We start from the raw sequence: 18402 nt of genomic DNA, 5'->3' as shown, positions 1-18402 counted from the left end.
TTGAGAAGGCAGCGCCGCTCCAGGAGCGCCGCTGCCTTCTCACTATTTACCGCCGGGCCGCCCGCCCACTGACGTCACGACTTTTATCAACTAGAGTGGGCGCGGCTAAGCTCTGTTCACTTGAATGGAGCTTAGCCGTGCCCACTCTAGTTGATACAAGTCGTGACGTCAGTGGGCGGGTGGCCCGGCGGTAAACAGTGAGAAGGCCGCGGCGCTGCTGGAGCTGATCAAACAGCTGATCGGCGGGGGTCCCGGGTGTCGGACCCCCGCCGATCAGAAGCTGATGATCTATCCAGAGGATAGATCATCAGTTAAATGAAGGTGCAGAACCCCTTTAAGATCTTTGATCTTTCTGGAGGTGATCATTGGCTGAGCCTTTGCGATTTTGGCTATTCTTTGATCCATTTGGACAGTAGTTCCACACGTCCTTCTGTGTCTTTCAGGTTTTGGTTGCCACTTGAAGGCATTTGAGATCATTTTAGCTAAGCAACCTATAATTTGCTGCACTTCTGTGTGTTCCCTCTCAAATAAACTCTTTAATGACAATATGTTCTTCATTAGTTCAATGTCTGAAACGGTTTTCAGAAAAAATGCCCAATAACCAACATTTGCAACAGTTGCCACCCTCCTACCTCTAGTGAAAGCCCCAATTGACAACTGTTATTCCACAGAATGAATGACTTCACCATTTTAACTCCTCACTGCTATTATTATAAGTACACCCTTTAAATTAATGATTCAGTTGCTCAGAAGAGGCCTGCATGTCCTAATTGTTGGCTCTGTTTTTTTTTTTTTTCACTCTACTACACTTAGAAGTAAGTTATTTGCTATGTAGAAATATCACCTCTACAAAAACTGTGATTTATCAGGTTAATGATATTGGACTTCTTTTTTTTGTACACTACTGTATATGATCGTAAGTTTGTTATTACTAAGTTATTGGCCATTTATAAAGGAGTCAGAGTTGGAGTGTGATAAAATACAGGAGTCTGAGTCGGAACGTTAGCTTACTGGCACAGCTCTGATTTTTAGGACCATAGACACCCATAGATGCAGTATTTACTCTAAAGGCTAGTTTCACACTAGCGGCAAGGAACTCCGGCAGGCTGTTGAGGTGGGCCCCATTGACTATAAGAAAAGTACGACATGTGTACTTTTATTCCGGCCACCTCTCAGCATGTTTGCCGTGCTGCCGCTGGAACTCCGGCCCGACCCCATTATAGTCAATTGAGCCTGAGCGGTAGTCCGGGGGGACGCGTGCACTAGCAGCAGCACAGATCCGACAGGCTGGTCACCCCCCACAACAGCCTGACGGAGTTCCTTGCCGCTAGTGTGAAAGTACCATAAGACAAATTTACAGACAGAAAATTGCAATATGTTTGTGTAGCCCTCATCTGGGTTTTTAATCTGATATACTGACTTGTACAAAAGCTGAGGCGTTGTTTGAAGATCAAAGCACAAAACTTGAAAATGCACCCTAGGCAACATACATTCTTATGTCCCCTATCAGATTGTAGAAAAATATAGCCTAAATTGTGGCTTCCTGCATTATTTCTACTTATCACATGACGTGCGGTGATTAGGATTCATCTATGAGGGCACAGTTACTGAGTGTATTAAGACACTGGGCAGCCATTCTTATGGTGTGTCACACTGTAGGGCATATTTATTATATTTTTAATTTCATAGACTATGCATGTATTAGACAACATTAACAAACCTTTTCCTTGTGTAGCTACGGGGATAAAAGAGAATTTGCTGTTTTCTTTTCTGATATAGTTGATAACAGTTTTTACCCTTTCATAATTTTTGGGCAATATATTACCTTCAGAGGCAAATGTGGCATCTAATATTTAGCAAGGCAGGGAAGTATCCCCACTAACCTGATACATAGTTCCAACACTAAACCCAAAACACCAACATGCTACATGATCGTCACAGAAATCAGGAAAAAGAGACCCGAGCGGCGCTGCTGTCCTAAAAGCTGCTCCAAGGGACTGATATCTCATCAAGTCTATTTATTCATTGTGTAAAAACAAGGCGTTTTGTGACTGGACTAGTCCCTTCCTCAGGCTTTATACAATTCAGTTTAATCCATTGGAGCACCTACTTGGACAACAGTGCCGTGTGAGTAAATTTTTGTTGGTTTCTGTGACAATTTCATCCGGGTTGAGCCTCCGTCGGGACAATGAGGCAGCAGCTTCCTACATTCCTACAGAGGAGGTTTGGATCTCTGCAGTTATGGAGTCAGGAGAGTGATGAACACTTTTATGCACCGCAGCATTCAGCAGCCCTGCTTGGTGCCTTTACACGATCTGCCACTTCATGGCTGAGTTGCTGTGCGTCCTAAACGCTCACACTTTGCCATAATAATACCACTCACAGTTGATCTTTCACAAATGTTTGTAAAGGCAGATTGCATGGCTAGGTGCTGGATTTTACACACCTGTGGCAATGGGACTGAAATTAATGAACTCAATGATTAAGTGGCGTTTCTTTTCTCCATATAGTGTATCAGCCAGAAGTTGTACACAGCGGTTGTATGCTTACACAGAGGACAGCTCACACAGACTGTAGATAGGGAGGACAGCACACACAAGGCAGTTTCCAAGGGAAAGACAGCAGCATCCTGGACCCACAGAGCCAGGACATATTACTAGAAAGGACACGTCAACATGAGAAAAATCTAAAACTAGCAGCAGGTTTCAAAGCCGAGTATGTGAAAATGAATGAGGATTGCAGACTGGGACTTAGTGTGACTCTTTTGAATCCAAGCTAACCATTTATTATTTCCCATGTCAAATGTGACCATAATCTTTATATTGGTATTATGCATATGCATAATACTAATATACCATGACAATAAAATATATTAGAAACTTATAGAAAATCTACTGTATATTCTCCTTCCCAATGAAATGATGTGATCCCCATATGTGTTTAAACTTGTATTATATCTAAAATATATTGTAGTGTAGAGGATTGTGCATACATCTTCTTCCTTTCTTCAACTAGTGTGTGTGCTTTGTGAAGAACTCTGAGAAGTGCACATCTGACTGGAGATAAAGCTGACAAATATGTCCAAAAGCTTTATTATTTTCTCCGGCATTATTGAAGTTGACAGTGAATAACAAATCGGTCTGATGATTACTACAGTTCCCACATTTCCGTCATATTTTCTTCTCTTCCTACGGGTCGGAGTAAAATATCTCAGAAATGATAACAACAGATAAGTCACTCAAGTGCAGTCTATTTTATTAGACCAAGGGTTATATTGTCTTCATGGGAAAAACATGATATTTTGTTTGTTAAAAACCAAAGTGACTATAGTGTAGTATTCATTATGCCCTTATGACAATGTGCATTACATTGCCGCATAAGAGCCGGAAAGACGTATAAGTACTACGGTGCAGCTCTAACAGCAGCAAAATAGTGCCTCCTAAACAGCAACTGCAATAAGCCCCCCATTATAATGACAGAGTGCCCCAATAGCAGTGACAGCGATCCAACTATACTCCATTAACTTTGATATCCACCGTGCCTTAATAACGAGTACCTTTATAGCAACTACAGTGTTCATATAATTGTCAGCAGCACTGTACCCTTATAAAAGTGACAGCCACTGTCATAACTGCTACAGTGCTCTCATCGCACTCACAGTGCCCCATATAATCTCCCACACTTCGTTTTAGGGCTCATGCACACGACCGTGCATGGGCACCGACCGTGTGCCCGCCGTTTGTGGACACGGACCCATTCACTTGAATAGGGTCTGCCATCCCCACCCAACGGTCCGCACCGCAAAAAAGTAGTGCATGCACTACTTTTTTGTGGTGCAGAAGCACTCCGTAGTGATTTTGTGGGCTTCCGATCCGTACCTCCCTTCTGCGCTGTATCTCCTAGATTGTGGACCCATTCAAGTCCACTGTTTGTGGGCCGCAATATGGGCACGGGGCTGCCTACAGTTTTCTGTGCAGTCCTGAATGTTGAATGTATACAGAATTCAATTTTTACTGATGTTGTGCATTTTATTTACCCCAGTAAATCCTCTCTGATGGCTGGGCTCCCCAATTTTAGAAATCACTGAGCCCTTTGTAAAGACTAATTTGCCAATATTTTATACTGGATTCTCACTGTAATGTAAGTAAAAGAGGTGGATAAGAAGTTTTACCAAGTAGATGTTGTACCTTGCATAGACAGTAGCGCATTATCAAACACTGTTTATAAGTGGTCACCTACCTGTACCATGAAAGCCCACGCTATGTGGCTCATGAGGCTGCCTGAACATTTGCAGCGGTCTAGCAGACAACTGACTCCCATCTCTGTAGTGAAGAAGAAGGCCATGAAATGCTGTTAATGTCGCTGCGGCTCCGTCTTCTTCTTCGGTGTGAATCCTGTCACACACACTTCACCTCTTTATTAAAAATATTTGAGTGGTCTATTTACAACAGCTGCCTGTTATTCACCCTCTTTGACCTTGAAAATTCTCAAAGCAACTCTGTAATTGGCATTGTGATTTTTCTTAGGTGCAGCTGGCATTTTTACACCATCCTTGCTCGTTCCCAAAAAGGAGCCATTGGCCCTGGCACATTTATCATTATTTACACCAGACAAGCTGGAGTAGATTTCAGTCTGGCGCACGGACTGCCGGAGGAGACATTTAATTTATGACGAGGTCTGCATCTTATCATAAATTGAATGCCAGCTCCTACAGGGCACGGAGCATGAAGACCGGCATAGCACACACCGTTGTTGATAAATCAGGGCTTTAGGGAATCGTCTAACAAGTGCAAGATCTATTCACTGGTAGTAAAGCCCTTTTGTGGAGCTCCCAGTGTTAAAAATACAATTAATATAATTCTTTAATCCGTTTCAGTACGCTAACGCTATCCAAAAAGACAGTCTTTGCCCATTGTAGGCATTTCCTGCAGCAAACTCAACAGAGCGATTTTTAATGGTGCCAGTCATTTGCCACATATTCTTTTCACGGGGACGTACATTGATATAAAATGCTGCATATAAATTAAACATTAAAAGGTAGACACATGCCGATTTAGAAGCTCAATTATAAACTTTATTAGGCAGTTAGTGCCTGAAGGACACGTACCTCCATTTCATATCACGTGTCCCTTTTTGGAAAGATGATCATTGAGCTCAAGTAACGTTCTAGCACAGCAGGAGCTTGCATAATTTATGCATTTATATTATGGGTAGCAAAATACAAATATAAACTTTATTTCTTCTCATTATCACACTTACGGTTTCTTTTCCTTATTTTTTTTCTTCCATTGCAGATCGGGTCACTCCAGGATTACTATCACTTTTATCACAGTAGAACCATCAAGAGGTCAGTCTTATCAAGTCAAGGAACGCACAACTTCATTTCAATGGAACCAAAGGTAAGCAGATCTCCACCGTGTCTACAGCCGAGGGTCTTGCATTATTAATTGGTAATGTCACACCAGAAAAAGATGCTCACAGGCCATTTGAGTACTATGGAACTGATACATCACCTCCTTCAGTGCCTGTCAAAAGCCAGACAATGAGGCAATGTGCGATGAATGTGAGCTTACTTTAGGAGACATCGTAGTGAATAAATGTCTGTTTATAAAAAAGTAGCCAAAAGGAAATGAAGCCTGCTGATGTCATGTGGATAAAATAGTAGAATATATGTGGCGATTGGTTGCCGCAGTCACATGACATGACGTGAGCAGTGACACAGCCACGCGTGGGAATTATTCTCTGCTTATACAGATGTGTGTCCTTAGAAGTCCAAATGGTATGTATTTTTTCCTGGATCGCGTTGCACTGATAAATGCATATGTTAAACATAGTACGAAAATGGAATGTGAACAAAGCCTACACTGACCATGTGACAGTTTAGTATTTCGACATTTAGGATCCATCAAACATTATGGGGGTCATTTATTAAGACTGGCGTTTTAGACGCCAGTCTTAATAACCCCTTATGCTGGCTGTGGATCTGCCAAAGTTATGCAGAGGCGCCAGACCATTTTCTATGCCTAAACCAGGCGTAGAAAATGGTAAATTTAGACAGGCCTGCCATCCCGTCCCCTTCCTCGCCCATGAGGGGAAGTAAATTACCCCCTATATATATTACCAAGAAGACTTATTAAAGGGTATGTTCATACATGACACATTTGTTGCAGACAGGTCTGCAGCCAGAAGTCAGTTCTGTTCATTTAAGGCTACATCCTCATCTGTGCTGTTTTTTCCAGTTTTCTGTTTTGCTCTTCAGAAAGAAAAATGAAAAAAATAAAATAAAATAAATGCAGTGTATGATCTGTCATGTGACGGAAATGAAAGGTCCCCATCAGACTACATTGATTATAATGGGATCAACATGGTTTCCACAATGGAGTCTGGCATTTTACCAGACAAAATAGTGCAGCATGCTGAGTTACTTTCTTCATGGATTCTGTGTTGAGGCCCTGACGGAGCCCCCAGGCGCAGATGGGAACATGGCCTAAATGGGATTGTTTCGGAGGCAGTCAAATGGATTTCTGCAAGGCCCTTTCAGATGTATGGGACAGTCATAAACTTTCTACAATAAAACTTCCATGTGTGAATTCATCCTAAAGTGACTGTCCAATCTACTGACGGGACAGTCATTTTGGCTCCCTGCAGGCTAGCTAATTCCTGAGTGTTCATTACCATGTTAGCTCTGATCTGGCATGCCCACTTAGATTGATATGATACCATATGCTACCACTTCCCTATATTGCCACTGGAGGGAAGCGGTAGACTGGAAGTCATGACTACCGCCAGAAACACAATGTGGAAGGCAGAACTGGTGAAGACCCAATAATTCATTCTATGCGGGTTCTCCAAATATTCTACCAGTGTCCATGCCCAGGTACAGATATAACAGGGTTAAAACTCAATGGGTTTAACTGTACTTCTGTGGAAAACCTCCAATAAAACATTGCAGAACAGCATCTTCTTCATGCTGCTTCTTTTGTGCCCCTGCGTGATGGTCCCTCTGGCCTCTTAAAGGGTCATCGTGCGCACTCCAAAATCTTTCCCCAGCCTATGGCTGAAGGTCCCTGGGTATTTAAGGCCTGAGTTTTAGGTCCCTAGTGGCCAGCAAAGGTATTTGATATTCTAGTGATATTGCGATTTACCTGCGTTTAATCCTGCATTATTCCCTGCCCCTTGCCTGTGTTCCTGTCATGCTCTCAGTTTCCCAGTTCCGTTTCCATCTTGCCTGTGTGCTCATACACTCAAGTCCAAGTTCAGTTTAGTTCGTGCTTAAAGGGGTTGTGTCACTTCAGTAAATGGCATATGTCACGTAGACAAAGTTAATACAAGGCACTTACTAATGTACTGTATTCTCCATATTGCCTCTTTTGCTGGCCTGATTCATTTTTGCGTCACATTATACACTGCTTGTTTCCATGAGTTATAACCACCCTGCAATCCGGCAGTGATTGCCGTGCTTGCACACTGTAGGAGTTGGCCTCTCTGATAGCCCTGAAAAAGTATTTGCCTTCTCAATGCACCTTGATTCCTTCCTTTGTCCCCAAAGACAGACGTCTGGAGAACATGTCAGTGACAAGCTCGAACCGTTGGAGCACGCATAGGCCAGCGCTTTTTTCCTATACTGTGCAAGTATGGCCAACGCTGCTGGATTACAGGGTGGTCATAACCATGGAAACAAGACGTTTATAATGTGATAAAAAAAAAGGAAGCAATATCACAATACATTAGTAAGTGCCTTGTATTAATTTTGTCTACATGATAAATGCCATTTGCTGAAGTGAGACAACCCCTTTAACTGTATCTACATTAACTGTGCCCTGCCTGAATCTGTAAAACCAGCATTTAAGCCTTGGTTCCTGTTCAGACTATATCTACAATTTTCCTGCATTTTTGGTGAAATTTCTATATCCGGAGCTCCTGGTGCTTGCACTGGAGTCCCTGACCCCAGTGGGCCAACTGCGAACTACACTGGGACTATCTTAGGAGGTAGCAGTATGGTAGTGAAGTCCAAATCCCTGTATAGGAGTTAAAAGGTGAATACTGGTTAAGTGCATAACACCTTTAGGGTTAGCCTTATACCAAACCAGTTAGTTTGCACATAGTAGACTATACACCTCGCAATTATACACAGTCCAGTCACATTATTATGACCACTTCCTACTTTCGATGTCTGCAGTGTGTTGTAGCTCTTGAAGGAAGTCAGGCGTGGTGAGCTAGCTTGGTGAGTATATAAGGTGTGCGATAGACTGTCTGCATACATATCCCTCACTGCTGGCATGGGTAAAAGGGGCGATTTATCAGAGTTGCAAAAAGGATGATTATTGGCTTATGGATATTGGTGGCAGTATTTCTGGAACTGCGCAGTTTGTGAACTGTTCGTGTGCTGCTGTGGTGACAGGGTATAATGATTGTACATATGGCACCATTGCAAATAAGCGACTGAGAAACTTTAGAGCATCATGTGCCATCGATGTGAGAGGTGAACATCGGCTACGAAGGTGCGCAAGGGCAGTGGAGCAGCTCAAAATTAACCAGAGGCTACCAGATGTGTGTCTAAAACAGCAGTTCAGTAAACCTTACTGTTTATGGGGCTCCGAAGCAGACCTATTGGATAGTCACTGCACCTCTGCTAATGAAGTTGCATCAGCAGAGAAGCCTTTCATTTTTGCTGCGGTTTTGGAATGAGACCTCGGCCGATTGGCAGAGGATTCATTTCTCCAATGAGTCATGTTTTCTGCTTCATCGAACGGATGGACATAGGCGAGAAATATCAGAGAACAAACACCCTGCAATCTTTAGTGGAAGACCACAAGTTGGTGGTGGCAGCGTTATGGCCTGAGGGATGTTTTCGTGGCATTCCCTGAGCCCACTCATCCATGTTGAAGGCACTCTCAACCTATTTAGGTATGAATCTATTATTCAAGATCATGGACACCCATAATTGTCTCCCCTGGGGCAGAAGGAATCTTTCAGCAACACAAAGCGAGATGTCACATGGCTAAAAATGTTTGATATTGGTTGGAAGAGCATGACCAAGACTCCTAACAACTACCCTGGCAATCCAATTTTCAGACTTGAACCCAATTGAGCATCTGTTGGACCACCTTGATCACCGTGTTCGCTCTATGGATCCTCCCCCACACACCCTCCAGCAGCTGTAGAATGCACTGCTATCAGCATGGCTCCAGATACCTGTGACAACCTACCAGGACCTTATTAAGTCAATCCCAGCCCGTCTAGCTGCTGTGTGGTTACTCTGGATATTTGTTGGTCATAATTATGTGACTCGACTGTATATTTTCTATATTGTGGGTGGGTAATACATTCTAGAATAAATTATTGCTATACGGTAGTGATAACAGCTCCATACTCTGAGGTCTTACCATCGTAATATTAAAGGACACCTTATCAGCTGGTTTTAATTTGAGTCCACCATATTTTACTGAATGTGCTTTAATGTTTCTCATTACAAACTGTTATCTGACTTCACACATTCAATTTATCATAAATTGTAATCTGCAAAATCAAGTAAAGTTGCTGTGAAGTTACAAATGAAGCCATTTGCATGGATGTAAATACATTTGGTTATCTCACCTTTACAAAGGTCAAATGTGTTTAAAGAATTTGAAAAAGCAAATAGCAATGATACAGGCATTAAATTAAGCAGGACACTGTCACTCAATCCCTTAGCACCGATACTTTGCCATTTGTTTATAGGTCATTTCATTTTTAGGAGATAAGAACAACTAAAATAGAAATGCAGGAGATAAATTCTCAGCTGATGATTGCCACAGCCTTTTCATTTATGAAAACCTTGAAAGGTTTGTTCATTTTCTCAAGGTCTTTTGGTAGACCCCCCTCCTTGTGGAAGGACCTGCATAGGGAAGCATGTTTACCTGTTCTCAACCCCTGGGTCTTATCACTTTCGATCCCCTGCCGCCATGGCAGCACTCAGGTCCCCTACTGTCAACATCTGGTTTGATGTTGCTGCAGTCAATGACTGGCTACAGAGGTGACTTACACCCTTGATTTATGTGACCAATTGACAAGATGCAAGGGGGGCAAGTCAACTGTGCAGCCAGTCATTGGCTACAGTGGCGTTAAACTGAATTTTGGCAGCAGGGGACCCAGGCGCTACTGTAGTGGTGGTGGAGGAGCAAGACAGCTGAAACCCATCAGCGGGGAGAGGTTGTGGCCATGAGGGGAGGGGGGTGGTCTGCCGAAAGATCCCCAGAAATTAAACCCCTTTAAAATTACATTGCTGACATATTGTGGTTATAAATATTGGACCCCCACAGATCTGACAGTTATCGCCTAACTAGAGGAGAACATTTACCTACCGGAATACCTCTTTAAGATGCCCATACACATTATTGTATTGATCATGTTGGAAGGAGTCAAGTAGGAGTCGGGAGAGATAGCTGTCGGCTGAACGATTATTCGGCTGACAGCTACTGAATGTGTGTGCCCGCCTGAAGAACTGATGTGTGTCATGGTCACGTACACACACACGCAGGGGGGAGGATAGTGACCACTGTGCTCCACCCTCACCCCTGGCCCTGTCTACTTGCCTCGCAAGTCCTAATGACAGGGTACAACTGGACGGCAGTCCCTAGCTTAGAATACGTGCTGGGAGGACAGACAAGACAAACAACGGATAGTGAACGGACCTAGTCAAAACCAAGAGTGCGATGAAGTACAAATGGAGTAAGCAAAGAATAGTCAGGAGAAGCCGGGTCAAATACCAGGATAGTAATAAGGTACCACAGGAATGAGCAAGATCAGGTCACAAGCCGAAGTTCAAGCCAAGAGGTCACGTCAGGAACAAGGAGCAAGCAGTAGCGGTCAAAAACAGTCATGGGTCAAATCCAGATAGCACAGGTAACTCAATAGTAGATAGCCTTGGACAATTAATCAAAGGCAAAGCAGGTTGCTTTATATACTGAAGAGGATAGGTCATGTGACGTGGCCAGCGCCACATGACCTCCCAATGTGTCTGAAGCCGAGCGCCGAGTGCCCAGCTCGGCGATCAGCCCCTTAAGCGTTACTATGGGAACGGGGGCCGCCGGCTGCACAGAGTGGAATTATGCGGCCGGGCGCGCTCCGCCCCCAGTTACCTTAGCAACCAAGATTTATTTTTCTCATATTTTGCATACTCTCCAAGTACTCCCATATATATTGATTTTGTCAATGCGTCGAAAGAAAAAATAAAAGTAGAGGTGCAGGTATCTCCTTGCTGGACACCTGAAATAGTTTCAACCAAGTTAAGGTAATAGTAGCATACTGTATCATATTCTTCGCACCATTGCCCCTGCTCTCACCTTATATCAGTGAGATCCAGGTCCATAAATTCATTACATGTTCAGTAGGCAGCTGTGTTTATGGTGTTAATAGCATTTGTCATCTTTCATTACAGGGGAAGAGATTTAGGCATTTAACACAATTCATTTAATCATTTATAAAGTCCCAAATGCCCTAGAGCTTATTCATCTTCTACTGTGCTGCTCGAGCTCACAGTAATATGTTTTCTAGTAAATAGACCATTAGTCTGTCCACTGATACTTATTGACATATTTAGCCTGACAAATTATAGTCATAATGCATTTTTTAATATCAGTGTTCATAGTTCATAGTTCTGTGATGTACGATAAGTCAGGATTAAAAGTGTCCTTTCTTTTTCGGAGTCAGTCAGTGAGTGCAACACTTTATTAGATATTCTGGATTTCAATATGCCACTGTTTGTTCTCTAGGATCTGTTGCTGTATAGAGTTGTATTTCTAGTAAAAAGGTTACCAATGGCATGACATACAAATATGAGTGTGTTCTTCCCTTGATTCTGAGAGTTCTGAATTCGAATCACGGATGGTTTGCTAGATTTCCAGACAGCGCAGTCAAGCATTTTTTTAAATGTAAATTCATAGAAAAATCTTATTAATGACATTCAAATCTTTCTCTACAGGTAATATGATTTTAGCAACCTTCATTTTATGTAAAAATCCGTTTTGCCGGAACACTTGGGGCCAGATCCGGCATTAATCCATTTCAAAGTAAAATAGATCCCGCAATCCGGCAAGTATTCTGGAATTTTGAAAGGTGAAAATACCGCAGCATGCTGCAGTATTTTCTCCGTCCAAAAAACGTACAGTGATGGAACTCAATACCGGAAAAGTTTAACGCAAGTGTGAAAGTACGCTAAGGGCTACACACAAATTGCAAAAACACCAGCAGTATTGGATTTTTTGTGATTTGCATGTCCTGGTCACAGCAACCAAGCAAGTCGCACTGTGATCCCATTCATTGTTATGGCTGCTTTGTAACACTGTGATACTTCAGCGTGGCACGGGCACGAGACATGTTGTGTCCAAAATTACCTTGTAGCCTTATCCTAATTCCAGCATCTATGTGTGGAAATCGAACATGTTATCCAACACTTATAGATATACACTGGTGCCTAGGTGATAAATAAAGATGCCCTATTTTGTAGTGCATAGATATAAGTAGACTACAGCATTACTTCTATGTAGAGATAGAATCTGTTAAAATACTGTGTATTCAGAAAGCATTCAGACCTTTCACTTTTTTTTTTTACATTTTGTTGTCTTGTGGCCTTATGCTAAAATAGAAAAAAAAATAAAAAATTCCACCATCAATCTGCACTCAATACCCCATAATGAGAAAGTGAAAATAGAATTTTAGAAATAGAAACATAGAAACATAGAATGTGTCGGCAGATAAGAACCATTTGGCCCATCTAGTCTGCCCAATATACTAAGTACTATGGATAGCCCCTGGCCCTATCTTCTATGAAGGATGGCCTTATGCCTATCCCATGCATGCTTAAACTCCTTCACTGTATTTGCAGCTACCACTTCTGCAGGAAGGCTATTCCATGCATCCACTACTCTCTCAGTAAAGTAATACTTCCTGATATTACTTTTAAACCTTTGCCCCTCTAATGTTTGCAAATTTATTAAAAAGATAAAATAAAAATTTGACCTGGACATAATTATTCAGACCTTCTTCCCATTTCTCTTCATCATCTTCGAGATGTTTCTGCACCTTGGTTGGAGTCCACCTGTGGTAAATTCAGTTGATTGGGCATGACTTCAAAAGACACAACCCTGTCTATATAAGGTCTCACAGCTGAGACCAAGCCAGGAATAAAGAACTGCCTGTAGAGCTCAGAGACATGATAGTGTGGAGGTACAGATCTGGAGAAGGATACAGAAAATTGTATATTGAACGTTCCCAAAAGCACAGTGGTCTCTATAATTCTTAAATGGAAGATGTTTGGAACAACCAGGTCTCTTCCTAGAGCTGTCTGCCACCAAACTAAGTAATCAGGGGAAAAGGGCCTTGGTAAGAGAGGTTATCAAGGACCGTATGGTCACTCTGACTGAGCTCCAAAGATCCTGTGTGCAGATGAGAGAACCTTCCAGAAGGTCAACCATAACTGCTTCATTCCACCAGTCTGGGCTTTATGGCACAGTGGCCAGAGAGAAGCCTTTCCTCTGTAAAAGACACATGAGAGTTTGCAAAAAAGCACTTAAAAGACTCTTAGACTGTGATAAACAAGATTATCTAGTTTGATGAACCTCAATTCTAAGCGTCATGTTTGGAGGAAACCAGGCACTTCCCAGTACCATCCATATAGTGAAACATAGTGGTGGAAGCAGCCAATCTCTTGGAAAACCCCTTTCAAATGATATAATAGGTTGCAAATTCATGTTGGAAGTTATATGTTCTCTAAGACGGCTCAGAGGTATTGACTGGTTCATTAAATAATTCATTCCTGATTTATCTATAGAACATAGACAAGCCACAGACCTTTCATATTTGACACGTACTACCTTACAATTTCCATTTGTTGTGGAGTGCATGAAATTTCCAGTAGTCATTGATGCAGAACCAAACCAAGTTTTGTTAATAGTATGCTAGGTAAATGGTGCCTGAGTATAGTGTATTGGCTGAACATACTGTTATGGCATGGTACGGTAATCTCCAATGGACTGTGTAGATTTTGTTACTATATAAGACCGTGCAACAATGACCCCGAATAGAATAATTATATGTCTCATGAGGTCACATGAAGTGGGGTTGAAGCTTGTATTTTTCATTATCTACACACATTGGTAATTGAGTCCTTGAGCAGAAACGCATTTTCAAAAGTGCATTTGACCTATAGATTTAGTGTTTCCATTACTGTAGAATTCTTTAAAGAAATGAGCTTGGAGTTCTGTACCCTGGTGTGCGTGGTCTTTAAGTTCTGAAAAATGCCTCCATTCAGACAATGCTGTGTCTGAAAGCTTAATTGAGTGAATCATGACAAATAATCACACACAGCTTTGAATTATTATTTTTCCTTTCGGTCTGTCCTCTGTGAATTTGCTCTTTGAAATTAGTTTCAGGCTGTGATAGAGAGTTAACTGTTTCCCTGAGATAACAGCTAAGAGTAATTCTTCTACAGATGAATACTGAGCTGCTATATTGTTTGGAGAAGAGTTCTTTATAATTTGTGATTTCATCTTTGTGGTTGAGAAATGTAATAATTATCAATTGTGTGCACTGGTACAAAAGCTAAAGTTTACACCTACCTGTATGCTAAAAAGTAGTCCATCTTTTTGCCAGCCTTTCATCAGTACAAGTTGCTCTTTGCAATATTTTGACTTGGGAGCTTTAAAGGGGTTGTCCTAAAAAGCCCTTGTCTGTGTGTTCTGTGAGGACATACTCACATCATAGAGTAAGACTCCTGCTCAGGACTACTTTTAAGTCCCAGAACAACACACTTCTCAGTAAGAGTGGCTGTGACCTGTCAATGCATTGAATATATCGCCATCCATTTCATTGGCTGCCATGTAATACTGCAATTTCCCTGCAACAGCCGCAATGGCTTCTTCCAACCATAACAGCTGATTATTGGGTTAAGTTGGCCATTCACATTAGACAAATGTCAGCCATGTCTGCCAGTGGGAACGGCCAATGATCTAATGTGTATGGGGTTGTCCTGACTACCCTGATGACAGTTGAAAGAGAGCCATCCATATTGGATTTCAATACGTTCAATCTTTGGCTACTTTCACATCAGTGGCATGGATTCCAGAGAACAGCCTGGCAGAATTCTCCAGATCCGGATGCAAACGGAATGGAGTCCAGCGGAGATCCAGCCGCATTTCGAGAAAAAGTCCAAGAATTGGCTGGACACAAACCTCTGCACACTGCATTTTATGCAGTCTCTGCCGGATCAGGCAGCCGGTTCTCCGTGCCGCAGATGTGAAAGTAGCCTTATTGTTCTCTTGGTAGATAAAGATCTGCCTGAGGTGTCTGTGGTTTATTACCCTCTTACTACAGAAAACATGTGTATGCTCGAGGCAGCAGTGTCTATGTATGGGTGGACAGTTGGAAATGAATAGCTGACCGCTATCTAAGATACTATATGTGCCCAACTTTAGCAAAGCCCTATTTGCCTACGTGCAATAATCTGATCTATGAACATTGGTAGAGATTTATCAAACTGGTGTAAAGTAGAACTGGCTTATTTGCCCATAGCAACCAATCAGAATCTTCCATTTTCCAAAGGAGCTCTGAAAAATGAAAGGTGGAATTTGATTGGTTGCTATGGGAAGCTAAGCCAGTTCTATTGTACACCAATCTAGATTCCAATAGTTCATCCCATATAAAAAGGTACATTCACATGAAGTGAAAAACACAGTCAGTAAAAATGGATACACTGTTAGTTTTCCATGACCATTTGTCATCAGTGTGTGCATCCATTTTCTGGCTATCCGTCAGGTATTAATGGCTGCTCTGCATCCATTTTGCATCAGTTTTTAACAGCAATTATAATGACTATTAGAAACTGATGGACTTCATAGTTTGTTTTTTAATCCCAACCCCTGCAGTACCCCCTGTATTATAAATGGCCCCCCATAGTGGCCCTAGTATTATCAATAGCTCCCCATAGTGCAGCCAATATTAGAAATGGGCCCCAATAGTACCCCCACTATAACAAATGGCCCCCAATAATGCCACAAGTATTATAAATGGCCTACCATAGTGCCCCCAGGAGCATATATGCCCCCACAGTGTCCTCAGTATATATATGCCCCCATAGATATAATGGCCCCCACTTCATAGTTAATACAAGGCACTTACTAATGTATTGTGATTGTCCATATTGCTTCCTTTGCTTGTTTGATTCATTTTTCCATCACATTATACATTGCTCGTTTCCATGGTTACAACCACCCTGCAATCCAGCAGCAGTGGCCGTGCTTGCACACTATAGGAAAAAGCGCTGGCCTTTGTGCACTTCTGTGGTCCTAGCCATCAGAGGTCTGCACTTTTTTCTACAGTGTGCAAGCACGGCCACCATTGCTGGATTACTGGGTGGTCGTAACAATGGAAATGAGAGTTGCATAATGTGATGGAAAACTGATTAAAGCCCGCAAAGGAAGCAATATGGATAATCACAATACATTAGTAAGTGCCTTGTATAACCTTTCTCTACATGATAAATGCTGAAGTGAGACACCCCTTTTAATGGTGGCATTCTTGCCTGATTGTATAGCATTTATTACATTATCATATACTGGTTTTGGCCTTTGCAATTGAGCATCCATACAAAAGTTTCTTTGAATCTACACAAAATCTTTTTCGGACACTAAAGAAGGTACTATATTATTTGGGCCTATGGCTTCAATCTATTACATTTCCAAATATTAATTCAGTAAAACTGTTGTTCACATTTTTTACATATATATTTAAAACAATATACAGATTTATGGGAAGAGATTCTGTATAAGTTAAGGATTGGACAGATTGGTGGGGGTCTGACTTCTAGACCCCAAAGATCAGGTTTTGTAAAGGGCGTCAGCACTTGAGTCAGCACTGCAGCCCTTTCCTCAGCCTGTGAGATCATGTTGATTTGTGAAATGGCTGTACATTTTTTTAAACTAGTAAACTACAAAGTTTTATTTTATTTCCTTAAAAATGGGATGCTAAGAAAGATATTTGGGTTTTAAACCCACATGAAAAGTATGCCTGTTACTTAAAAACCCTGAATGGAGTCAAGATAAAATGTCCTATGCGCCTAAACATGTCATGCAATTGCAGAGTGTAACACACCTTCTGTTTTCTCGGCAGGTGGAGTGGATAGAACAGCAGGTTGTTAAAAAAAGGACGAAAAGGGATTATAAAGATAGTAATATTCATTCGGCCTATTTCAACGATCCCAAGTGGCCAAGCATGTGGTACATTGTAAGTATTTCAGCAAAATGTTCTGCTTATATTTCTTTCTACATGGGAAGATACGTGACCCTTCTAAGTATTGATGTATACCTATGAAAATGTACGTTCTTATGGTACAAGATATTATGTGGTATCATCCTCCTGGTGCTATCTACAACATTCATTCAAGGGCATTTTCTGGGACGACTATGGTATTTAACAGATATAATAATAGAATTGCTTATTTCGTGTACATCTTCCCCATGCATTTTTATTTTTTTCAATTCAAACTCTCTTGATCTGTTTTCTCCATGAATCGTTCTGGTTTATTGCATCCTGTATGTAACACTTCCTTTTGCTGGATCCAACCAAACCCATGATGCACTTCTTCTTTCTCTGCCACAGCTTCAGCACCGCCCAGCTAGTTACAGACACTCCCCTGTCACTGCCCGTAACGGCACCCAGCCAGTATATAGCTCCTCCCACCCAGCTAGTTACAAAGACACTCCCCTGTCACTGCCCGTAACAACACCCAGCTAGTATATAGCTCCTCCCACCAAGCTAGTTACAAAGACACTCCCCTGTCACTGCCCCTAACAACACCCAGCTAGTATATAGCTCCTTCCACCCAGCTAGTTATATAGACACTGCCCCTAACAGCACCCAGCTAGTATATAGCGCCTCCCACCTAGCTAGTTATATAGACAATGCCCCTAACAACACCCAGCTAGTATATAGCGCCTCCCACCTAGCTAGTTATATAGACACTGCCCCTAACAACACCCAGCTAGTATATAGCTCCTCCCACCCAGCTAGTTACAGACACTCCCCTGTCACTGCCTCTAACAACACCCAGCTAGTATATAGCTCCTCCCACCCAGCTAGTTATAAAGACACTGCCCCTAACAACACCCAGCTAGTATATACCTTATGTAAAATATCTCTCAGGGTAGGTTCACATCTTGAGAAAATGACACCAGTAACATAAAAATGTTTTTCAATATTAACAAGTGGTTGCCTTTTTTTTGCTTGTTCTAGGAGATGTTAGCTGCTTCCGTTTTTGCCTTTTATTACTGCTGCAGCTCTCCCCGATTGATGTGAAAGGGTATTCCTTAGGCTCCATTCAGACGTCTGTAGTGCATTGCGGATCCACAATACACCCGGCCGCCACCC

General features: G+C 42.0%; 1 protein-coding gene across 3 annotated transcripts in view; it reads left to right on the top strand.

The window, feature by feature from the left end:
• Nucleotides 1-18402, top strand: part of PCSK5 (proprotein convertase subtilisin/kexin type 5) — a 437218-nt gene that overhangs the window by 66506 nt on the left and 352310 nt on the right. For all 3 annotated transcript variants that reach the window (XM_044273909.1, XM_044273924.1, XM_044273916.1), the window contains exons 2-3: nt 5295-5399; nt 17146-17259. In XM_044273909.1, coding sequence (XP_044129844.1) covers nt 5295-5399; nt 17146-17259 — 219 coding nt within the window. The remainder of the gene's footprint in view (nt 1-5294; nt 5400-17145; nt 17260-18402) is intronic.

Source organism: Bufo gargarizans, chromosome 1, assembly GCF_014858855.1.
Source record: "Bufo gargarizans isolate SCDJY-AF-19 chromosome 1, ASM1485885v1, whole genome shotgun sequence".
In the NCBI taxonomy this organism is placed as follows: domain Eukaryota; kingdom Metazoa; phylum Chordata; class Amphibia; order Anura; family Bufonidae; genus Bufo; species Bufo gargarizans.
The sequence above is the reverse complement of the archived record's forward strand: the minus strand, read 5'-3'. Positions and strand labels throughout refer to the sequence as shown.